Raw genomic sequence first — 25,132 nt, 5'->3', positions numbered from 1 at the left:
AATATAATTTCATATTTAGAAAATACTTAGATACTACATAAAAAATTTAAAAAAAAATACTTAAAGCAAGTAAATAGTAAGTTTTAATTCTAAGTTACCTACTATATGAGTGTTGGGGTCTGCAAAAGTGTTGTGAAAGAGAAGTAAGTGTGTTCTTCAAATTATATAGAAGGCGTTTACTTCTCTTTCACAACACTTTTGCAGACCCCAACACTCATATAGTAGGTAACTTAGAATTAAAACTTACTATTTACTTGCCTTAAGTATTTTTTTTTAATTTTTTATGTAGTATCTAAGTATTTTCTAAATATGAAATTATATTTTTAAATATATATTTATTTTAAAAATTGTGAATTAGTTCTTTTTGTTACTTTTTGTTTCTTATTGGTTTATATGGATTATGTAAAGTTCTTTTATAGTTTCTTTTTATTGATATGCATATTCGTGTAGGGGAAGTTTCTGTAGACAAGGATTTCTAAAATACATTGGTTTCTAATTTTTTTTATTATTTTATAAAATAATTTTTAAAAAATTTAATTTTTTAAGAAAAAGTTTAATTCTTGACTTTACTTGCTTGTTTCTCAAAAGACTTAATTAGTATTTTCCTTTTTGAACTTTAATTCTTAAATGTTAATACTTAAATGTTAATTTCTAAGGGTACCACTTTATTGGAATTACTTTTGGTTTTGACTTTTACCCTTGCCTGCATGAATGACGAAACACGAATTGAATGATTGGAGAGTTAGGTTTGGAGGCAACTTTCCCTTGATAAGTCTGTCTCCTGCCTACTCTACGATCATTCACATATGCATTTTTTTAAAAAATTGTTTAATTTAATTTTAATTTATTAAATTAGTAGATTTATTTTCATGAATAGATTTTACACTTGATTTGCTTATGCTTCTGAATTTAAACGATATTGTAGATTAGTTCGAGAATTAAATCTTTTACATGTTTGCATATTTTTAAATTACTTTAAATTATTTTGGGCTCTTTTTTTTTTTTTTTTTTTTTTTTTTTTTTAGAATTTAAATTTGCTTTTCTACTTTTTTACTTTTATACGTATTTGTTTAGAATTTAAATTTGTTTAAATTTAAATTTCATTCCTTGCAGCAATCGCGCAAAGAATATTTAATTAAATATGTATTTAAATTTAATTTTTTTAATTAAACTCAATTTATTCTTTTGAAACAATTAATATTTAATTATGTATTCTATATTTTATGTTCGTTGGCTAATTTTATTTTGTAATCAATCTTCTTATGTTTCACACTGAGAAAATTCCGCGTAGGGAAGTAAAGCTTTAATTTATCAAAGTATGACGAAAATAAAATTGTTTGCATTGCATATATTTCACGTTTCCTATTTCGAAATAGGCCTAATGACTCCGTATATTGATGTAAAAAACGAAATATAAATATTTAATGATAAAACATCTGGTTGAAAGCTCATATTAAGTTTTAGAAATGCCAACGATATGATAAGATACTTCGCATCAAATAAAACTTAAGAAAAAATACGCTGAATGTCTCTCGGGATGGGGGAATGATATCTGCAAACCTAGTAAGGGCTAAAAATTAAAATAGAAATTAAAAAAGCGTGAGATTCGATGATGTCAGTCCATCGAATTCGATGATGTCAGTCCCAGTAGATTCGATGATCTACTGGGACTGACAGCTACACTAAGCCTTCAAAAAAAAAAGGGGGGGGAAATATAAGCAGCTATCTAAAATATGTCTGTAAAATTTAACGAAATTTTGAACTTATTTTAATGTAAAGAAACACAGCAAAGAAACAGTTAATTAAAATCAATTAATTTGCTAATTTGACGTGTTTTCACAAAACAAATCTCTTCATTTGCGCTACCTAATTTTGAAAAGTCAAAGTTTTCTCACAGCGACCGCCTAAAACTCAACTTCGCATTATTTAACTTTTAAAGATATTCAACTAACTTCCTGGTGGCAAATGTTGTCTTCGATATATTGTCACCAGATAATCCGATTTAAAAGCAAGTACAGTTTCTACCGTAGCCGAATACTTCTCGGCATACCTGTAAGCCAGCCATGGAGATCCCAAGACAAAGTTTGAAAACGATTTGATATGAAGAAGTAGTATATAAGAAAGTAGCAACATTAGACCAATACTTTACAAGCATTTTACGTTCTAAACACATTTCGTATGAAGGTATTTAAAAAAAAAAAACCTTATCGAAAGAACAAATTTTATAAGACTGTCGTTGCACACCCAAATTCATACAAGATACTGTCGACTCCCAAAAAGATACAAAAAAAGTATTTCATTTCCAAGCTCTGCACAATGAGTTCTACTTCAGCAGCCACAGTTATATGATTAGTACGCTAAATAAAAATAATCGTTAAGTTTTTAAAATTTCTACGGGCATATAACCGTAACTTACCTAGAAACTCCGGAGAAAGGAATAGAATTAAAAAGGAAAGGAAGTTTTGTCATTCGTACCAGTTTATTAGTAGCTAAACTTTCCTTATTAAATAAATGCAAAGTCAACAAACGTTTCTGCTTCTGTAAGACAAAAACTTCTGTAAAAATATGATTCAAAACTGAAAGCTAGATCACTGGAAATTTACCGTGGTATTAAGTTTACTTTCCTTATCAGACATGCGTTTAAGATAATTTTGTCTGTCTGGGTTATAAAACGATTCAAATTACTATTCTAAATGTAAAATAAGCGAAGGAATACATTCTTAGAATCAAAAGGATTCTATCTATGTTCTGCACTCTAGGCGGTGATTAATAGTCGTTGCATTTTGCCTTCAGTTAAGACGAAAGAGCTCGTGGAATAAGTTTTAAATCTTGCAGGTAAAAGAAAAATTACAATACATGGAGTTTTTAATAAGATTATTTAAATTATTTTGAGAACTTAGAATAACGATGCTGCCAGAGAATTCATAAAAAGGAAAACGGCGAAGAATAAATTATGCAACACACAGACAAGATGCAAATAACAGATTAATAATATTTACGTACGCACCCGTTGGGGAAGTTACCTTCTCATAAATAATTTTGGTAACCAAATAATGCATTTATCTTTTGAATATTAAGTAATTCAGGACCTTCACAATATTAGTAATAGCTACATAATTGATTTTTTCACAAAAAAAATGGAGGGCGGGAAAAACATGAAACAGCACGGATAATGTTTATGAAGTAGGTGTCACAGTACCGAAGTCTTGTGAATCAAAAATTCAAATTCCGTCTAATTCTGGTCTAAACATCAGCTAATGTCTGGCTTTTACGGTTCCTATACGAGGAAAATGATACTAAAATTGAGGCGATGCTATCAAGACAGTCTAAAAGCAGTTGGATGACCTTTCCGCGCTATGGACAATAGATACTCTCACAGTCTCTCAGACTGACGGAGATTGTGTTGAATTGCTAAAAATCTGAGCTTTTTAAGGAAAGAAAAAGAGCATCTATTATTTCTATGATATTATACGAAATAATTGACTGCCTTTCCTTCGTGAATTGAATGAAAACTGTATTTACTACTTCTACTGTCACTGAAAAATTAATCATAAAAAAAAGTGCATTTGATAGCGTAATATTAAAAATAACGTTCTGAAACTGTTTCAGAAACGTTTGATTCGGTTGCGTTACTTAGATAAACACGCAGGGGCTATCTGCCTAAACGGAGAAATGGATTTATGGAAGACTTTTTAAGGAGAACTGTCTCGTATTCTCGTTACACAAGGAGAAAAACACGGAAACCGACCATGTAGTCCGCCCGACTGGGAATTGAACCCAGGTCGAACTGTGCCTTAACCATTCGGCCACTGTGAGGCGCCAGAAACATTTTGGAAGTAACTAAAGAAACAAGGCTGGCTCTTAAACTAGGAGACTTTCATTAATTTTATATTAACTGCAATCAACTAACACGGCTGGGTATTTGTAATCGCTTTACACAAAACTAACAATAATTCTAACTTCTAACGACTATGATCATGACCTTTCAAAATTTATGATGTAAGTTGCAAGACAAAGTTTTTATAAAGATCAGGTTCCTTGCACATGGAACTATCTGAGGTCGATTCAAACCACTAGATTTCGGACCTGTTCAGCAGAAACGTCATTCCTTTAGCAGTAATCATAGTATTACGCATATTACCCTGAACTTTAGTCAATAAAATAGACATTTGTATTCTATAAAGCTACCTTCAACTGTAACTCGTATCACGTTCCTTTTTCATATTCTCGCAATGACTTCAAAAATTCTCTTGAATTAGCATTACGCTAATTGGAATTCACTATTATAGCTGTATATGAAAACTTTATTAACATTAGAAGTTTCTCCACGTTTGCGATTAACGTCTGCGACCTTTAACGATGATCGCTAAATACACACGTACAGCTCCTTCAATTCTTTTTTTAATGTAAGTTTGTTTTCCTATTCTGTTGTACTTGTCAATTTACTGGTGACCACAGCGGCAAGGAAAAAATATCGCCAAGTTTAATCGCTACAACCCCCCCCCCTTTTTTTTTTCCAAAAAAGCGTTTTAAAACAATAGAATTTTAACGGTAATGTTAGAAAAGTGAAGAAATAAAAGAGAATATAGTTATTTTTCAGGTGGCCATAAATACGTAACAGCAACTTAACCACTGTTAAGAATGTATTTTTAAAATAGTGAACTAGCTTCCGATACAAAGGCCTTTCTTTTCTAGCAGTTTTTCACACTGTCTTCCTCGGTGGTATATAAATTAATTTTGCCCTCCAGCTGCCGAACGGTAAAATTGCTAAACACTGGGTACTTCAACATGGGCTCGAACGGGCTAGCTGCATGGAAGGGCTTCCTGGTTTTCCCATGCGCAATGTTGATACAAACCAGTTTGTACTTAGGAAGTCCTCCACGAAGGCATCCCTCCTCTCATGCAAATCACCAAATTTCCCGATGAATCTGTAGTAAAACCGACTAGTAACTGAGCATTTTACTAAAAATGCACAAAAGTAATTATCCGTGTTGCACCCAAACATACTTTCGGCGCTAAATGGCGCCCCGTTAAAAGCATAGGATTTTTTAAACGTGTACGTATGATTACGTTATATAAGAAACAAACAAAAACCCATGCCTCGGAAGAAGATCGCTGGAAAAATCAGTATTTTCTTGGTTTTAGCCAACTTCAAATCACACAGGCAAATTTAAAAAAACTCTGAGGAAGAGTTCTCTGTGAATCCTTCATCCTATGAGAAATATTCTCAAAATATGCCAGATCTCAACAGCTAATTTCTATTAATAACATTCTTTATGAATCAGCAATATCAAGTTGACTAAGCAATATCAAGTCGTTACTCGACCACTTTAATTTTCCAAGTGTCTTTTAAAATCAATTAATATTCTGGGTAGGAAGACTTTTCTTGTCAACAGCTCTTGAAAGCCAAGCGTACATTGGCTTCATCAGGCACTGCCTCATCTCATAAAAAAAAAAAAAAAAAAAAAAAAAAAAAAAAAAAAAATTTTTTTTTTTTTTTTTGCTTAGGGTTTGATTTGTATCTTTAGTGCCTTCACACAAATGTGATGTTAAATACAGAGATCGCCTTTGCTTAGAATGAATTTCTAAACACTTATAATGGGATAAACTATGCTAAGGAATTAAACGGCAAATATGCTATTCGTCATGGATGGATAACGAATGCTGATTTCAGTGAATATAACCTCAGCAATTAATGGAGATAAGTAAGGAATAAATAATAATCTCACTTTCGAAATCGAAACTATCAACCCAAGAGTTTTGATCACGTAAGTGAATCTTAATTAAAACAAGATTAAGTCAAATGAACCCGTCAAACATTTCCTGGAGAGTCGGCAGAAGAGAATGAAAAGACAAACTTCTCTGGCTCGATTCAACGAAGCGTAACACGAAATGCGAAATGTGGAAATCTTTCATTTACATAAAAAGAGTGAATGACGTGTGCTCCACCTTTTGCTTGTGTCCAGGCTACATAATGCGTGAAATTAATCGACTTTCATTCTGAAAAAGATTTTTGATTCTGAGACGTAATTAGTCATGAAAAATTGCTGACAGGCGTTGTGTACACTTCCATGTGGCCCTGACCATGCTTAACAACGTGGAAATTTCAAGGTACATTTAGCGTTCCACCACATGCGACGGTAAATTGCTATTCAAAAATGTAACCGTTATATAATAGGTTTATACATTTATAGCAACGAATATGAAGCTCTACATCACTCTACTGCCATTGTCAAATAATGACGAATCGGTATATAAGTATGTATACATGTTCCTCGCACCGTGAAAATTTTTTATTTTTTAGAATTTAAAAGTTCTGCTTTTTTTAAGTCTGCCGCTACGGAATTTTGTTTGCAGTTAGTCCTTCGTCCCAACACGTGCACTTCGAAGCTCGAATTTTGAATTTTTCATTTATTTCATATTTTGTGCGAATTTAATGAATTTTGGATTAACAAACTAGGCGATTTAAAATAGTATGCCGCCATTCGCCTAAGCCCATATTTGTCTTTCGAATTATAACAATAAAATCGTCAATTTGAAAGCAAGGTGTAGCCACTGCCCGAAATCAAATATTTTTATTTTCTACGCGCTAGTCTGTTGCCCTTTGGCAAAGCGTAAGATATATTTTTTTAATTCAAACTGTTATTCAATAAACTAATTAAGCTATTTAAGAGCAATAAATGCAATTTTTCATTATTATAAATTATTAAATGGATCAATGAAATGACACTAACTGATAAAATCATTACATATATTTCCTTATAATAAATATTTCAGATGGCTGGCCAATTCGGAGGCTAGTAAATGAAGATAGAACGATGAATTGGTAAAATTATTGTTATTTCGGTATCAAGTTTTGAGGAATAAAAGATTATTAAAAATAATATACGAAGAAATGAAAATGAATGTTTTTCAGTTTCTCTTGATTAGTTAAAAACATTATCAAACACTACTACACCTCCCAAAAGTCCTTTTAATAATCCAATTCTTTTTAAAACTAAACTTTATACTTCGTGCAATCTTCATATAATGGTTTAGTCCTATAGTAAATACTCGTAATTCATATGGCAGTTTTAAGGTAATTTATTACTATTGTTATATTTCTGCCATACGATATCAATTTTTATTACATGATTCGATTTGCAGAAAATAAAGGACTGCATTAGATAAATTATGTTACTTTTCAGCTTTCAGAATCTTTTATTTAAATGTCCTTTTTTAAGAATCCTTGGCAATTTTTTCATTGATTTTCGTATACTTCACTTCTGACCTTTTAATACCAATATTGTATTGTTAATTTCGGTTTAAAAATGTTGATATAATTCACTGGTACTGAATGAAAATCGGCATCTACATGTAATTAACACTTTGACAAAGTGGGTAGTTTTATAAAATGAAAAACATAGACTTTCTCTGTTACACATACTGCATTATTCTAAACTGAATATATATTATTTTTATTGCTACTATTTAGAAATTTATGAATTCCGAATTTATAGCTGCGTTGCGACAATACAAAATGAAACCTATCTCTTAATAGCAAATCAGATCTATCATGCAGACGATCTTCCCAGCCTCATCACTAAGAATAGCTGACGAGGCGGGTAAGCCGTATACAAAGACTCCAATAGAACTGACTAAATGCTAACAGTCAGTTTAGGTTTGGTTGAATTTAGATTTGGTTTATTTCAATTTATTATTATTCATTATGGCAAAGCACACTAGGGCTATCTGCCTAAGGAGAGGGATGACTTCGTGCAATATTTTCTTAAGAAAATTGGCTCGTATACACCTCACACATGGGAAATACCATGAAAACGCCGATGCAGCCAGTCTGTTCGCCTGGAATCGAACCCAAGTCAGAACTACTATGTATTCAGCTACTTTACCGCTCAGCCGCTAGTGGACGCACCTGAATTTAATATCTGTATTAAATTAAACATTATATATATATTTATATATATATATATATATATATTGTTTTAACGTAGTTTTATTTCTTTTAACTTTGTTTAACATGTAATCTGGAATAGGATTATTCAAATGGTCTTTACAGCTTTAGCAATTTGTTCCCTCTCCTGTTAATAATACTGTTTTACTCTATTGCTTAATCGCTATTCGCCAGAATATGGCCAGAAAGTATAAAAAAATTGCAACACTTCATTACTTCGGAAGAAAAATAAGTAAAACTATACTGTATTCCAAAAGGCCTAAAATTCGAATTTTTTAATAATAACTATTTTACAGAGATATTAAAAAATTTGAAATTGAATTGGATAATTCTTGAACTTTTCGAGAAACATTTGATCCATCAAATATTATGTTATTAATTCTATCATGGATTTGAGATCTAATTAATTTAACAGACATTTTGTTGATGAGCTCCCTCATATTTTATCACCTTAAATATTATGAAAAATCTAACGACTTAATCCCTAACTACAAATTTTCGCTCTTTTTAGTAGTCTATCAACGTTTTAAAATTCAATGTTGCTGCATTCAATGAAGGCACTCAGTTTAAAACTCATTTAAATGTATTTATGCCGCCTAGAAAATTTTACTACAATATAATTTATCATATTGTCTCCGGAATCCCAACCCAATAATGGTAACATAATAATGGTAACAAAATAAGCATTTATTTCACTTATGAAATGCTCTGGCTGATCAGTTTCGACTTCGCTTATTGATGAAATCCACAAACTCAATAGAACTCAATTTTATGAAAATTTATGTGTTATGTGACCTTTGTTCAAAAATACCAACCCAAATACACTTCATCATACATATTTAAATTCAGAAATCTTAAAAAAAATTACTGTAGATGTAAAATAGTTACATGAAACGTGATAGCCTATGGCAGTCATATCTTTATTATTCAACGCTTGTACATAATCTGAAACATGCATGACTCAGTTTTGTTACTTCATTTTCAGCATCTATAAGATTGAGAATAAATGTTTTGTCAAAGATGCCCATCATGCAGCGTATATTACCTCGTACCATAACTGGTGCAGTTTTTTTTAATATATTAATATATATATATATATATATATATATATTATCTAAGAGAATTTATACATTGCAATTTTTGGCTTGTTGCAGACGCGAGCAAAGTAATGTTAAAAGTGAAAAGATTTGGATATACAAAGAAACAAGAGCTGAGGAACATCTAAGGAATATTTAATAAGTTTATTGAAAATGTGTAATTATTTTCATTAACTACCGAAAGTTAATATATATGTAGTTAATCCCTCTGGTATATTAATAACTAAATTGTTTTAAACCATTAAAAACTGATAGTTGCAACTTCAAAATTTAAATCCATTTCTAACTCAGATACGTAGAAGAAACTTAGAAACTGTATTCTTACGCTCTATCCCCTATATGTGCATGTTTTGTTCTTATTGCTACTAAGCAGGGGGGAGGGATCTTATTTAAGGAATGAAAAGTTATATTTAATTACTTAAAACGATTTCTTATAGTAAAAAACAAGACGTTATTCTTGTCCATTTCGCACTTAAGGAAAACGAGGATTTCCATCTACATCAACTAATTCATTCCAGCACAGCATCTTCTGTGCACAGGAATATTGATAATTAATTTATTATGGAAAAATCTGAGCTACGTTTGTACAGAATTCTTTAAAAACTAGCTCATATCATCTCGCGCGTTAAAAACCAAATACTATCTATCAATACACCGAATTCGAACACCGGGAATCAAACTGAAGTCTTAATTGATAAAAGCTTCGAAATAATGCCATTTCCTCCACCATTCAATCCCGAAATTAGAGCCAATGGGTTGCCCAAGTTCTTACATAATAAATAAATGGCAGTTTTCCGTCGATAATCGTGCGCGAAAGTATCTGTTCATTCGGGTACATAATTTCCCGCACATTTAACTAAATCATAATTCGCACTGTTGCTGATGCATTTGAAGGGGTAAAGAACATTATCCAAAAAGCTACACACCATCTGAACTGGACAAAAACTGATTCACAAGAAAACAGTTTTATTCCCTGAAAGAATTATATGAATAGCCGAATTTGTAATTATTTTAAAACCTACAATTTAGCTAGTAACGCCATGAAGACCATGAAGCATAATAAACAACTTGTAAATTTACATTTTTACTGGTATATTATAATTAATATAACAAGAAGGAATGATGACTCACCTTCCATCCTAGCCATTTCTTTTATCCACTTCGTGTAATTCGATAACTACCAACAAACCACACTCGTACTTCTTCACACCGTCGTCAAGATACCCCAAACAGACTCTGCAATCGCCAAGCGACCGCAGTTGTGGGCAGAGACGATTGCAACCGAGATACCATTTTTGAGATACAACGGAATTACAAGATTATCGGACACACACCAAACTCGCGCTCGATCCTGCTCTCAAAACAACTGTTAAACAAGCGGTACTACAAACATCTACGACTGGAATGAGGGAATGGGAGAATTGAAATGCGCGGCGGGATAACAACATAGACAGGGGTTGCCATAGATTTCTGAATGGGCCGAAAAACATCGCCAAACCCGTTTTCACATCAAAACATGCAAGCGAAATTGATATCTGCGTTGCATTTTAGTATCTACGTTCTAGCTCAAGATGCTAAAATGTAACATGGCAAAATGAATGCTACTTCATCTGATCTCAACTGTTTAGGCAAGTGTTTATGAACACAACGCAATCGTAATAAACTGAAAACATGTAGAATTTTCCTTTTTTTTTTTTTATAAGTATAGAAAGTAAACAAATATTTCATGCCTATTATACTTTTTTTTAAAAATAAATAATCGGGGCACTAATGATTTACTTATCGCGGGAAAGTTTGTTTGTTTTTCCCCCTCAATGCACATACCAGACTTAGGTTTTGGCCACTACTAAAGCCGGAAGTGACAGCCATAGCCACTTTATTTTTATTACCGAAAAAGTCTTAGGAAATGCATAGGCTGTAGTTGAAGTTTCAGACTAAATCATCTAGCGGCAGTTCTTAAAATTTATTACCTCATTTCATCTTTCACCGGGCCCACCAGCGGCCGAGCGGTAAAGTTGCTGAACACTGGTAGTTCGGTCCGAGGTTCGAATCCCGCGAACGGGCTGGCTGCATGGGTGTTTTCGTGGTTTTCCCCGTGTGTATAGTGTATACGAGCCAGTTTCCCTTAGAAAGTTCTCCACGAAGGCATCCCTCCCCTTAGGCAGATAGCCCTAGTGTGCTTTGCCATAATTAAATACACCACATTAATTAAATACACCATCTTTCACCGTATGTCGGACTGTCATTCACTTTTCTGATTTCAAGTTTTTTATTTCAAAGGATACGCAAAACGTAAAATTTGAATAGTTTATTTTACTCCATACGCTATGTAAAAATATATACAACTAAAAATACTTCGTTTTAATATGCTATGAAGGTACATACATATAAATTTATGGTTTACTTTTTTATAAATACTTATTAATTGTGTATTTGTTAGTATATAAATTATTATTATACTCAATAAATACAAAAAACGCTTCTTTCGATTTTCGCAAAGCAAACATGATTTAACTTTCTCAGCTACTTTAGCTCACGTGAATTCAACTCCGCGATATCCATATGCGATATAAGCTTTTGTTACAGTTTGAGTGTACGGAGTCTGAAAATGAAACTCAAGTAAAAGAATAAAATACCTTCTTACGGATGCTATTGATTCCTGAAGAGAACCATTTCGGGAAAATCAAGAAAACTCCCATGTAGATAACCCATTCGCCGGGACTCGAGTCCATTGTCGAACTATCAGTGTTAAAAGATTTTATCTGTTGGTCTTTGGTGAGTGTAAACCCTATTAACATGGCAAGGCTAGGGTCTCGAAACATTTCCTTCAAAAAAAGAAAATCATCTAGTACTTTTCTAAATAAAAACTAGCTCTTTTCACATTACAAAAGTCAAAACCGCGATGTGGGTTTGAATGGATTGTTTTAATTCCAGCAATGTGAGCGATGACTTTCTTCGTTAAAGAAGGAATTAAACAAGATCTGATAATTTTTTTAAAAAATTTAATGAACATTTTCAGGCGTGATTTTCAAAACTATAATAACATTACAAAACGATCATTTATTTGATTATATCATCATTAAATTATTAACATTAAAGTGGATTATTTATTTCAGTAATTTATAAAATTCGGAGCATAAAATTTTCTGAGTGCAAGGAAGGAAAAAAAAAAAAAGATAAGATAAAATCTAGAAGCACTCAAATTTTATATTACGCCCAAAAACAAACTCTTTTTTTTTTTTTTTTTTTCCCACGTTTTGTGTGTTTACCTATATTTATTCAATATCATGTTCTTTGTCCGTAAACCACATTTGAAACAGCGCCCGTAACATTTGAAAACAGCATAGCTTTATAATTTCCACACTGGTGATAAAAATGTTATTTTCCGTACAGTGTTACTATTGCTCGCTTTGAACTCGTTGAGTTTGTTAATCAAAAATTTGTTTTGCAAAATATGAAACAGATTAAAACAAATTTGAAATTCGGCCATCCAGATGCTCATGTTTGAGTGGGGGATTACATTTTTAAAATCTGATGGCTCAAGATACCGTCGTTTTTGTCACAGTGTGAGAAACATGTATTCATGCAGATTCTTCATTATTTAATTTCTTTAAATATAATACAGTAATATTTGGTAACAACAATTTGCAAGGAGACACGGACATTTATAGTGAAACAGCGCAAAATGCCGCTTCGAGCTAATAAATTAAATTAACAGTAAATAAAAAAAAATCTTATGCAGAACTAAAAATAAATTTAAAAAATAATCACTATAAAATACAAGCAAAATTTATTATTACGGTTAAATACAATTTTAATATTAGAATTAAATGTATAAAAATTAAGGAGTCAAAAGTGTTTATCACTATGATGTATTATGAAATATAATTGAAATAAAATTTCTTTATAGAAATTGTGCTGTAATACTCATCTATAATTTTAAAAAAGCAGCACAATTTAGAATTTTAAACAAAACTTTCAAAAATTTGTTTTTAAATATGAGTATTTTTTACTTATTTACACCAATAAAAAACATAAAAATTGCAAGAGAAAATTTGCTTGTTTGAAATTTTCTATTAGTTCAGATTTAAAATATTATTTTCTAAAAGAAGTAGTTGCAAATTTCCTAACAGCTTAGGAAAAGCTAAAAAAATATCCAGCCCAGAAAGCATGCAATAGCTTTATAATTATTTGGAATGCTAATTATGCTTGATAAATATGCTAAATTTTTAAAAATTAATCTCAGTTTCAAATATAAAAATATGTAGAAATTCTAATTTGTGAAATGCGGCGCTACAAGCAGCTTTTTCTTGACAATTATACACGCTGCAATAGGCAACCACTGTTAAATTTCTGCAAGTCCTCCCTACTCCTCCGGATGTGATCAAGGTGACAGCCTGGAACGCGTCAGACGAGGGAGAAAAACCCATTTGGGTTGGTCTATTTCTTATAAGGTCCATGCGTAGTACGTGCGCGACCACCTTCACGTTTACTACTTTCAGAAGGGAAAAATTAACCCGCTTTCAATTCTTTGCACTTCTTATGTGGGTGGGTGCTTTACTTTCCTTAAGAGTCTCAACCTCTCTCCAAGTTTAATCCGAGGGAAAGACACGTCTGCATTCAGAATCGATTTATCAAGGCATATTTAAAATTATAATAAAATTTGTTGCTGAAACTTACATGAAAGAAGTACCGGAGCCTTTTCATTTAGAGCTCCGGTGCGCTCTGGGTAAAATTATGATTTGCTTTCAAAACTGAGAAGTATCGCAGCCGGGCTTCAGTGGGCTCCGGCGCAATTTAAGCTCTCGTAAGAGGTGTAAAAAGGCGAAAACTCTGGTTAATAAACAGTGAATAAGCGACAGTGCGCTAGGACCTGGCTAGCTCGTGGCTGCTTTAAACACAGCGTGCTGAAAAGATGGGAAATTGAATCAGTTTCACAAATCTAGTTGTTGTAGTCGAATCATTATAGCATTTGCTTACGAAATCGTACAAACGAATCGATACGATAATCCTTTCCCTCCCTTTCCCGAAAAACAACGATAACGTATTTGGAAAATATGACTCATGGAAAAATTCTTTTCCCTAAACAGATCTTATAATTAATACCAATAATTTAGATTACTGTGCATAGAATTTTCTAAGCATACTAATGCATACTTAACCGGATAAGTAGCCAAAGCACTAAAAAGGTCTTCGTAAAGAGGGTCTTCGGCACTAAAAGGGTCTTCGTAAAGAGGGTCTTCGTTTTTTGAGAGAAACTCTCCCGTATTCATGCAACACGTAGGAAAAACTATGAAAATTTCATGCAACTAGGACGTTTGCCGGGACCTGAACCCAGTTCGACCTACCACTGTTCGCAGTTTTACTACTCGGCCGGTGTTTATGTGTTGGAAGTTGGAATATGATAAATTTGTCAAATCCTTTATTAATTCGGTTAAATGTACACTACAGTCATAATGAATTAATAGTAATAATAATAATCATCATCTCTGAATAAATACTCTTACTTCGTAATATTTCTATTTATGCAAACGAACATTTAAATAAATATTTACGTCTAATACTAGTGTTGTAATAATTGACACTCGAATTCATCTCTTTCGCCAAGAAGCGATTTACACTCGACCCTGGCAACATTACCCTCGCCAAACGTTGACCGCGTGTTTTCCCCGTCACTCCGCCGGTAAAATGAGATGGGTAGGAAGGAAATCGGAGCAGTCTGATGAGGGAATTTCGTCTGATTCCCCTTCCAGCGAAGGTCGGCAGCCCAAAGTCGAAGGTCAAAGCAGACCGCCCCTTTCCTGGCGTCGATTTGAAATCTCCGCAAAGAAACCACTGGTCTTCCTATTCGTCGACCTTTTTCAGTTAATAATTAAGTAATATTTAGGAATAATTTTTTGCCTTCACAAATAAAACATCACAAATTTACTGCATTAAAAATGATACTAAATTTTTCTCATTAGTCATTCTTTTCATTATAATTTTTCAAGAAATGTTGATATTTTGAATGTCTTACGGAAATATGGTAGTTCGGTCCGAGGTTCGAATCCCGCGAACGGGCTGGTTGCATGGGCGTTTTCGTGGTTTTCCCCATGTGTAACGTGTATACGAGTCTGTTTCCCTTAGAAAGTCCTCCACGAAGGCATCCCTCCCCTTAGGCAGATAGCCCTAGTGTGCCTTGCCATAATTATAAATACACCACCACCTTACGGAAGTATCTTCAGAATGTCTATTTATTCGATTGGCGTTACTTTTAAAAGTGGACAGAAGTCAGTTACAGGAATTTTTCTTCCCTTTTTGATATTAAGACTTTCGTATTGTACTGCAATGATTTGATTTTAAGTTAATTTTTTATTAAATAAGGGTGAATTAAACTGGTTTTCGTCTTTGTAATTTATATCAGAAACCTGAAATTCTTCTTTTAATTTTAGTTTTCAGTTTTAGTTGAGTTCCATAGCTAGTTGCTAAAACAAATTTTTTTATGCATTTCTGAATAGGTGGAAGTATGCGAGCTTTTAGTATCCGGCTAAAAATATCTTTGTTTTCATTGCAGTATTTAAAAAAAAAAAAAAAAAAAAAAAAAAAAAAAAAAAAACCCACCTTTTTGAGTTAACGGCGTTCTACTTATAAATCCAGTTTGTCTTAAAAAGTTCTCCATGAAGACATCCCTCCACTTAGACAGATAGCCTTAAAGTATTCTGCCATAATCCAATAAACCTAATTATAAATATTGCCTAGTGCGAAAGTCCTACATCTCCGTACAAACGTGAATTCTAAGCAGTCGAACCCGCCTTTAAAGTAGCACTCAGGCCAAAATCAACAAAATAACAACAACCGAAGAAACAAATGTAGTGAAAGGAGGACAAAGGCTAGCTTAAAAATACACAACACACGAATAATATAAACTTTTGACTGATTATTTTTAATTTAAGCTCCCATGAAACCTCGTTCGTTTTATGCTGGAACTGCATTCGTGCAGCGGCGTCGTAAATGAACTACGTGATATTAAAACGTTATATTAATTAAAACGAACTACGTGACATTAACTTCAGAACACATTTCACCGATCCCAAAATATGTTGCTTTTATTGCAATGTATAAAACGGATTCATTACTTACTTTACAACGTATTCATTGCATAAAAATATTGTTTTTATTAATTAACGCATGTTAAAAATTATTTTGAGATTAAAATTAATATAAGATATTTATTTCATATTACATTAATATAAAGGTTTAATCATCATTACAACGTGCATCCTAAGGCGTAATATAAAGGTTTAATCATCATTACAACGTGCATCCTAAGGCGTAATATAAAGGTTTAATCATCATTACAACGTGCATCCTTAAGTCAAGATAAGGATCATATGAGGTGTCAAAAGGTAAACTGGGATAGGGAAGACTGACATGCCTAGCTAGAGAAGATGATCAAGAAACCGTTGCTCGCCCTTTCTTTTACTTCCATTGAAAGAACTTGAATAATTAGTAGCTAATATTTAATTTAATATCTGATAAAAAGTCATTTTGTTTTCGTTGTACATCTTCAATATATACTGTCAATTTTCTGTAAAGAAAGATTTAGAAACTTCAGTACGTGTACTTGCAGTCTCACGAGTATGTAGCTCTTGGTTAGTGAAACATTCTTTACAAGTTAACAGGTTTTCAGCCTTCTTTCTCTCCTAGTAACTTCCTCAAAAAGTAAACTTTGTCTCATGAAGATAGAAGAAGCTACCACCTAATTTTATGCTTTGATGCCCAAAATTTTGCCGGATTCAAAGAAATGTTTTTCCGTTTTTTTTTTTTTTTTTTTCCATTCGAAATTGTTAGCATCTTCTGCATATTCTTAAATAACTTAACTTTTTGAACAATTTACAGCCATAACACTTACTCTTCTAACGTACTGGGCAGTTTTCTTACATTTTCTGGTACGGTTCATGATTGCCATTAGCAATCGATGAAAGGAAATTTGAAATCCTTTTGCATTTGAAATCGTAACACCTCAAACTGTGGATAGGCTTTACTGCTTTTCATTCTTCGAACATGTTCCCATTTTTGCTAGAATCAATTTTTCCGAAAATTTAATTATTAATCCAAAAGGAACGTTAGTTCGGAATAGGCTATTAGTCTTGAAGCGAGTTTTTGCTTCAAAGCACTTAAGTGCATTGAATCACTTTTCAATTTGTTGCTATCAAATATTATCGTCCTGTATTATATTTAAAGAAATTAAATGATGATGAATCTGCATGAATGTATCTATGTTTCTTTCGTGAAAAAACAACGGTACCTAGAGCTATCCAATTTTCAATAACGTAGTCCTGCACCCAAACATGCGCACTTGGAAGCCCAAATTTTGAATTTTGAATTTTTTTTATTATCTATTTCATATTTTGTTAAACCTTAGCAAATTTTTTTATTAAAATATTTAACTATTTCGTAGCGAGCAGCAGCAACACTGTACGTAAAAAAAATGCTTTTATCTCCAGCGCGCGAGACCTTCATCGAAAATTCTAAAGGTATACTGTTTTTTAAATATTTTTAGATTTTGCTGTTGAATCGAATTTTAAGTGGCGTAAGCGTCAAGAATGTGATATTTAGTAAATAAAGTAAACACACGAAAATGTTAACAAAAAAAAAAAAGTTTTATAAAGCAATGTTAGTAAAAAACTCAACACTCATATGAACTGAGAAAAATACTGGTAAAAAAAAAAAAAAAATTGTATACTAACACTTAAAGCTACATTGGGTATTATCACGGATTTACTACAACTCATTATATAAAAAGTCGATTGTTATCTATCTGAATATTTTTTTGAAAACGTCCATGAAGCCCAGAGAAAAGAAAGAGAAACAGGATTCCGAGATCCTGGGAAATAAGTTTTAAATTGAACTGTATCTATTTTTTATCTTCTCTTGATAAACCGAAGGAGGTAAAAATAAAATTAAACAGAATATAGTAATCTCTAGACTTTTCCAAATATTCCGAAATCACGAATCTGCATAGCTAGTATCCTTCAACAAAACAGGAATAACTTTTGGTATCAAACATCGAGAGCTGCGTAAATAGACAAAAAGGATACACCTGTCTTCAAAAATGCGGTAACAGTTTTGTTTTATTATATAGCTACACAGAAGGGCCACAGATATTTCCAGATTTCGTATCTTGCTTTCCTCTCCACAGAAATTCTCAATAACAGGGGACGTTTTCGCTCTCCTCTGAGATGAAATTCTGACTGCGGCAGGCAGCCTACGCGTAACAAGTGGGATGTGAAGTGAGGGGAGAAGAAGGAAGTTCGCGGTGCAATTTTCTTTTCAATCAAAAGGAATGCACGACTTACCGACTTCAAGTGGGCCAAAAATTAAACTTTGTAAAGAACCGGAAGAGTTGCCATATTTTTTAATCTGATAGACGAAAACTGGAACTGCTCGTGTTTTCATATGGTACCATGTTAAACTACAAAGGATGACAACCTCAGGCTAGATTAAGATCTAGTTGGCCAATTTATGCAAAATTTCCGAATCTTTAAAGGTTCATTCATACCTTAAAGAATCTTTAAAGTATGAAGTATCTTTAAAGTATCGTGATTTTCTACAATACCAGGTTTAACTGGAAAAAAGGCTAATCTCTTTTAGCAGTTAGACATGCAATACTAGCGAATCTTTAAAGTATCCGATTGCGTACGAATATGACTGAGTTTAGCCTATAGCTTAAATTTAAACTGAACATACTTAACTTGTACAAGAAAGCAGAAAATAAAACAACTTATAATGGTCTAGTGGGAAAGACCTCTATTATCTAACTACAGCAAAGCACACAAGGGTATGTGCCTAAGGGGAAAGATGCTTTATTGGAGGACATTCCAAGAGAAAGAGGCTTGTATCCAAGTTACGAGTTGGAAAAACCACAAAACGCCCATGTAGCCAGCTCGTTCGCGTAGAATCGAACCGAGGTGGAACTACCAGTGTTCAGCGACTTTGCTACTCCAATAACTTCTCTTCGGTGAAGATTCCGTTTTTATAAGCTTTTATTTAGTTCACTCATAGTGTTTGTCGCCATGGTCAAAGACCTGTCGTCAATTTTTAAGTTATTTCCTGATGAGTTATCGAGTTCAAATATTACACACAGACTGTTTATAAATAATGCTGCAATGTGGTGAAGTGATGTTTTTTAAAGAATTTGATTTATATATATTTTTAAAATTTAATGCTGATAACGATTTTTTGCGCATATCTTCATTTAATGAACAAACTAAAACTCTCTGAGTTTTACTGTTTGCACCATAGGACTATGGGGGGGGGAAATGCTTTAATTTTCGGCAAAATATCTGGATATTTTCTTGGATCGTTCGATGTGACAGAATCGCTGAAAGTAAAAACGGGATTATTAGTTGTTGAAAAAGGATTTTTTTACTTGAATAATTTGATTAATAACGTATCATTGAGGCTACATAAGTAAAAATTTTAAAAATTTAATAAAATAAGGTTTTATTTAAAATTTATAATACGAATCATGAATTAAAAGGAGAAAAATAATTTAGTTTTAACTGAAGCATGAGTTTAAATAACGTTCTTTAGAAAATTCATCTAGAATTTTATATCGCAAATAATAAAAGCGCTGGCGCCTAAATAATGAAACCGAAAATTCGAATTGCATTGTCAAAAGTGTAAGTCATTATATTTATAAATTTATCAAGGGCGCTTAACGCTTTTATTATTCGAGATATAAAATTGTAGATGAATTCTGAAATATAATTTTTTAATTTCTTGTTGCTATTAAACTATATGATAAATTATTTTTCTCCTTTTAACTCATTGATTGTTTCAACAGTTTTTAAATAACAGCTTTATTTCATAAAATTTTTTTTATAGTTTTATTATCTAATTTGCACCAAGGGAGCTTGGCTTTTTACCGTCTGGTGCAATCTCTGTGATTTCTACATTCTGCCGCCTGGTGCTTCCTTAAATTCTAAAAAATTTGCCGCCCTTAAATGCTCCCATCCGAAACAGCTGCATTCTTTGCACCAGTTTTTCTCACACATTTACTTAAACTATAAAAGATTAAGGTAAATATCACTTGCAGTCAAAGCGACAAATTTCTTTTTGCGAAATTCGGTCATTCATTTTATATCCACTTAGAGATAGTTAACTATGTCTCCAAAAGCTCTAAACAGCATTAATGCACAAATAACAAAACATCTATAGCACATTTTACTAATGTACGTATTTATTACAAAAACTGGGTCCGCATATAATCATTCAGGTCCTTGAATTTCAGATTATGCCCAGATAAGAATTATTCTGAAAAAAAAAAAAAAAAAAAAGTTCCCAAAATACTAATTTAAATAGAAATGCTACCATTTTAATAAATCGAAGTAAATTCTTAAATATAATTCTCAGATGTATTTTAGCATTTGATTCCATTCATTTTATTTTCTCAGAATTAAGTGTCTTTTTTTCTGTTGATTGAACGAAAAGAAGTGAATAAAATCAACGACAATCGAAGAAATGCAGTAATGTGCACCTTCTAGATAGAACATTAATGGCTCAGAAATATGACAGTGAATCCTATAATTTAACTACGGATTTTTCAAGTCAGAAATGATACCTTTGAAAATTATAGATGAAAAAAATTGCGTATTTTCTTTATTTTACTAGAGTACTGTTTTCCAAACTATGACATTAGATATATTATCCAACGGAACGCGAATACGAGACTGTTCACATCGAATTGACTAACGCGAAGACGTCCATCTTAAAGCAGATAGCCCTAAAATGTTTTGTAGAAATAAATTATATATGTCCTAATCATTATTATACAGTAGACTCCCGATTAACCGATGTAATATAAAAACCGAAGTAAAAGGTTAATCCAAAATCACGGTTTATCCGGCAGCACTTCAAATAACAGAGAAAAAAAGATTTTAATCTGTATTATAATTAAAAGAATAACAACATTAATGATTAAAATGTATTTTAAGCTCTTTAATTTGAAGAATAAGTTCATTTAGTTAAGCAAATTAAAATCAGCATTCAAAATGAAAATATCATATCTCAAAATAGAAATGGCTTTGTTAATATTATTCTCTCGAATTTCGATAGGAATCAATGGGAAGCAGAAGATTAATGGATTTATTTTTACGATTTATCAATTTATTTTTAACGGATGATTTAGCAATGTTTATATATTATTCCATACTTTTTACAATTAAATTACGCACTATTATGAATAATTACACTTCCTAAATGCTTTGACTTTAATCTGCTATTATCCCAAGAATTTTATTCTCTTTTTTGTTTTCCCCGTAGAAATTTTGCTTTATTCTGGTTTTCGATTAGTAATTCTTCCATCTTCTGCAACAAAACAAGCTCAGCTTTAAGGAGTCCGGAAAGTTTTTTAGTCTCGAACGTTTTCGTCGAATCATTTATGTGCGCATTACTTTTTAAATAAACAGATGCTACGACATCGGTTAATTCTAGTGGCAAAACGATGCTCCGAAATCAGTCGTAATAGTCAGGGTTGTCATAGTTTACTTGAAGCGCTTTTCGGCATATCACGTGATCAGGAGTTTCCTAACTCTTAAAGCAAACCAATGAAAATTTTTATTTTCCATTCTATGGGAGAATAGATTAATAATAAAAAAAATAATCAACAGAAGTTAATACAAGAACGGATTCAGAAGTCAAACAACAAAAATCAGCGTTATACCTACAAAATTTTCACAGGACTAGTTTCGATGGTTTTACCGAACCATCATCTTCAGCTGCAAAACCGCAAATGCGGTTTGCAGCTGAAGGTTGATTTTCATTTGCGGTTTTGCAGCTGAAGATGATGGTTCGTTAAAACCATCGAAACTAGTCCTGTGAAAATTTTGTAGGTATAACGCTGATTTTTGTTGTTTGACTTCTGAATTAGTATTTATTCGGCGTGTTATTGTGTCTTAATTACAAGAACGGATGATCAACTGTGACGTTAGCGAAAACATACAATACTTAACCCTCCAAACGGCACTATTGAAAATTGAAACTTTTCAGACTATTTTTTTTTTTTTTTTTTTTATTTGCTTATTTTTTAATTTATTTTAGACCAAACCCGGTGAATACAAAATCTGTTTAATCCTTCCCCGGTATATTGGGAGTAGATTTTACATTGATCTGAGTTTGGGATCAGATTAGATAAAAGGAATTAATTGAACTTCTGTAGTTTGATAGAGAGAAACCTCAAGAGCTCTTTTAATCAATGAAATGCGAACCGGTTAAAAATTACCATTACAAAAAATTTCTCTTATTTATACGGCGCAGCGTCATTTTTAATACGATACAATACCATTAGGCAGATAATTGTCGCGTGATTTTCGTTAATTAATGAACCTAAACTTTAGAAAGTCCTCCACGATGGCACTTCTCACCTCACGCAGATAGCCTCTGAGTACTTTGCCATAATTGATTAAAGTAAACTACCTGATATAAGCCGATCCAAATATAAGCCGATAAATAAAATTCTACTGCAAAAATTAAGCTGAAATTGAAGACACATATACAAGCCGAAATTAAAATTACTGAATAATTCAGCTGTATACAGGGTGTTCCAAAAAATCTTCTATAATCTTAACATGCTGTCAGACCAGGACGAACAAATTTTAAACAGGAAATCGTGTGTGAAAATCAGACAGTGCCGTGCAACGTGATCGATACGCAGAGAAAGGCAATCTATAGCAGCGGTTAACACGCCTTTGTTCAAAATCCCTTCCATGCATCGCAATGCATGCTTCACCACGTCGACGTATGAATTCACAGACTTGTTCAAATTAGCCAGATGTGTCAAATTAGACACTTTCCGCCGTTTCCACGATCTGGTGAAGAGGTCGATGTCAGATGTTACGTGAGTCTCATATACCAGTGACTTCAAGCTTTCTAACCTGAAGAAATTTAGTGCCTAGGAAATGGATAACTTGACAGACTTCTGTTGGAGAGCGCTTTCCGCATATGTGCCTTGCGGCTTGTCCATTTTCATCCACAGCCCCATAAATGTAAATCATATCGACTAAATCCTCACTACTGAACCGATATATCCTTCTTGATTAACGACGAGTTGCTTACTGTATTGTTAAGTGTTGTTGTATTTGGTTAACGAGAAGTTGCTTACTGCAACTCGTATTAACCAATACGTCGTTAACTAAGGCCGCCGTTAACCAAGCTACTACTGTACTAGAGTTAGCAACGAGTACGGCTGATTGATTAACCTCAGATTAAGCATGTGAATGACAGAATCAACTGAGCGCCTAACTTGGGGTTAACTAAGGCAAAGCACGAGAAGACTATTTGAGTAACGGAAAAGGCTTCCAGGAAGATTTTCTATGAGAAAGTGGCTTGTACCTACAAGTACAAGAAAACTCATTATATAACATTCATGTAATCAATATATTCATCAGGGCAGTTTGGATTAGAATGACCGTGAAAGAGTGGTTGCATACTCTTCATATATACAGGGTATTTCATAATCATGGGGGAAACTTGGAGGGGTGGTGGAACGTACTAAAACATGCATTTTTTGTATAGGAATGTAGGGTCTAAAGTGACGGGTTTTTGCAGCAATACAGTATTCACAATAAATGTTCAAAAAAGGGAACACTAACAGTAATAGGAACTACAGCTGTGATTGGCTGGCAATGCAGCGGTAGAGGGCGGTAGTGAGCCGGAAAAACCACGATCCTATGCATCAGAGGATCATTCACAACTCTGATGTCGAGCGTGATGGGTGAGTTTACGCACAGGAAAAAAGCTGACATGCATCTCATGTATGATGCTTCTAATGGGAACGGTATAGCAGCGCTACCGTTGTACCAGAAACGGTTTTCGAACAGGCGTATGCCGAAACAATGTTCAAGAGGTTGCATCGGTCTGTGTGTCAAAACGGGTCATTTGAAGCCACCTCTGACACTAGGAGTGGAAGAAGAAGTGCACGACAACCTCGCACTGAAGAATCCATCTTGAACATTGTGCATGAATCATGTCAGACAAGTACAAGAGCTATTGCACGTCGCCTGCAGCTGAGTCATTCCACCGTTTGGAGAGTATTGCATGAAAATGGTTTGCACCCATGCTATTTGCAGAGAGTCCAAGCCTTGCAAGAGACAGATTACCCTCTTCGAGTTCATTTCTGTCATTGGTTCTTGCAGCAGTGTGCGGCGCAGGCGGATTCCCATCGGATGTGCTGTTCACAGACGAGGCAACTTTCTCACAGGACGGCATCTTCAATAGCCACAACATGCACGTGTGGCCATCTCAAAATCCACATAGCACATGTCCAAATGCATTCCAAACCCGCTTTTCCGTGAATTGTGTGAGCGGGTATTGTTAACGACTACTTCATAGGCCCATACTTCTTACCTGCACGTACAGATGGCTTATGTTATCATATTTTTCTGCAAGAGGTGCTACCGGAATAGCTGCAGGATGTTCCGGCTGTCGTTCGTGATCGCATGTGGTTCCAGCATGATGGTGCCCCAGCCTATAACCACGTGCGGGTCCGCAATTACTTAGATGGGACATTTCCAGGCCGATGGATTGGCCGTGGTGGACCCATTCGATGGCCACCCCCTTCGCCAGATTTATCCAGCTTGGATTTTTTTTTTATGGGGCCATCTGAAGAGCATCATTTACGAGACCGCCGTTGACTCACTGGACTTGTTGCACGACTATCCATTGCGGCTGCAAGCGTGCGCGAAATGCCTGTCGTTTTTCAAAATGTTCGTCAATTCCTTCTGAGACGTTACCAAGCATGTATTACTGCTGGTAGTCGCAATTTTGAACATTTATTGTGAATACTGTATTGCTACAAAGAAGCACTTTGCGATGATTTTGTACATAAACATGTTTCTCTCTCGTGTCGTTTTTTTTTGCGTTCCTGCCTTAACCCGTCACTTTAGACCCTACATCCCTATAAAAAATGCATATTTTAGTACGCTCCACTACCCCTCCAAGTTTGTCCCATGATCTATGAAACACCCTGTATATAGTGCGACACTCTTCATATATGAAATGATTACAAGCTATTTCCTCTCATAGATGTCTATTCTAAGATATT

The 25,132-nt window shown here is 33.5% G+C and overlaps 1 protein-coding gene across 2 annotated transcripts in view; it reads right to left on the bottom strand.

Moving 5' to 3' along the window:
• LOC118191814 (uncharacterized) overlaps positions 1-25,132 on the bottom strand; it is a 196,751-nt gene that overhangs the window by 62,013 nt on the left and 109,606 nt on the right. Inside the window, exon 1 of one of the 2 annotated variants that reach the window (XM_035362663.2) lies at positions 10,180-10,464. The exons of the other annotated variant lie outside the window; for it this stretch is intronic. Coding sequence (XP_035218554.1) covers positions 10,180-10,195 — 16 coding nt within the window. The 5' untranslated portion in view covers positions 10,196-10,464. Of the gene's footprint in view, positions 1-10,179; positions 10,465-25,132 lie in introns of those variants that run through there. 2 annotated transcript variants of the gene reach the window in all.

This window comes from Stegodyphus dumicola, chromosome 6 (assembly GCF_044657685.1).
Source record: "Stegodyphus dumicola isolate Sdum_Otavi_A_Nest chromosome 6, ASM4465768v1".
In the NCBI taxonomy this organism is placed as follows: Eukaryota; Metazoa; Arthropoda; class Arachnida; order Araneae; family Eresidae; genus Stegodyphus; species Stegodyphus dumicola.
This window is presented reverse-complemented; position numbering and strand designations above follow the sequence as displayed.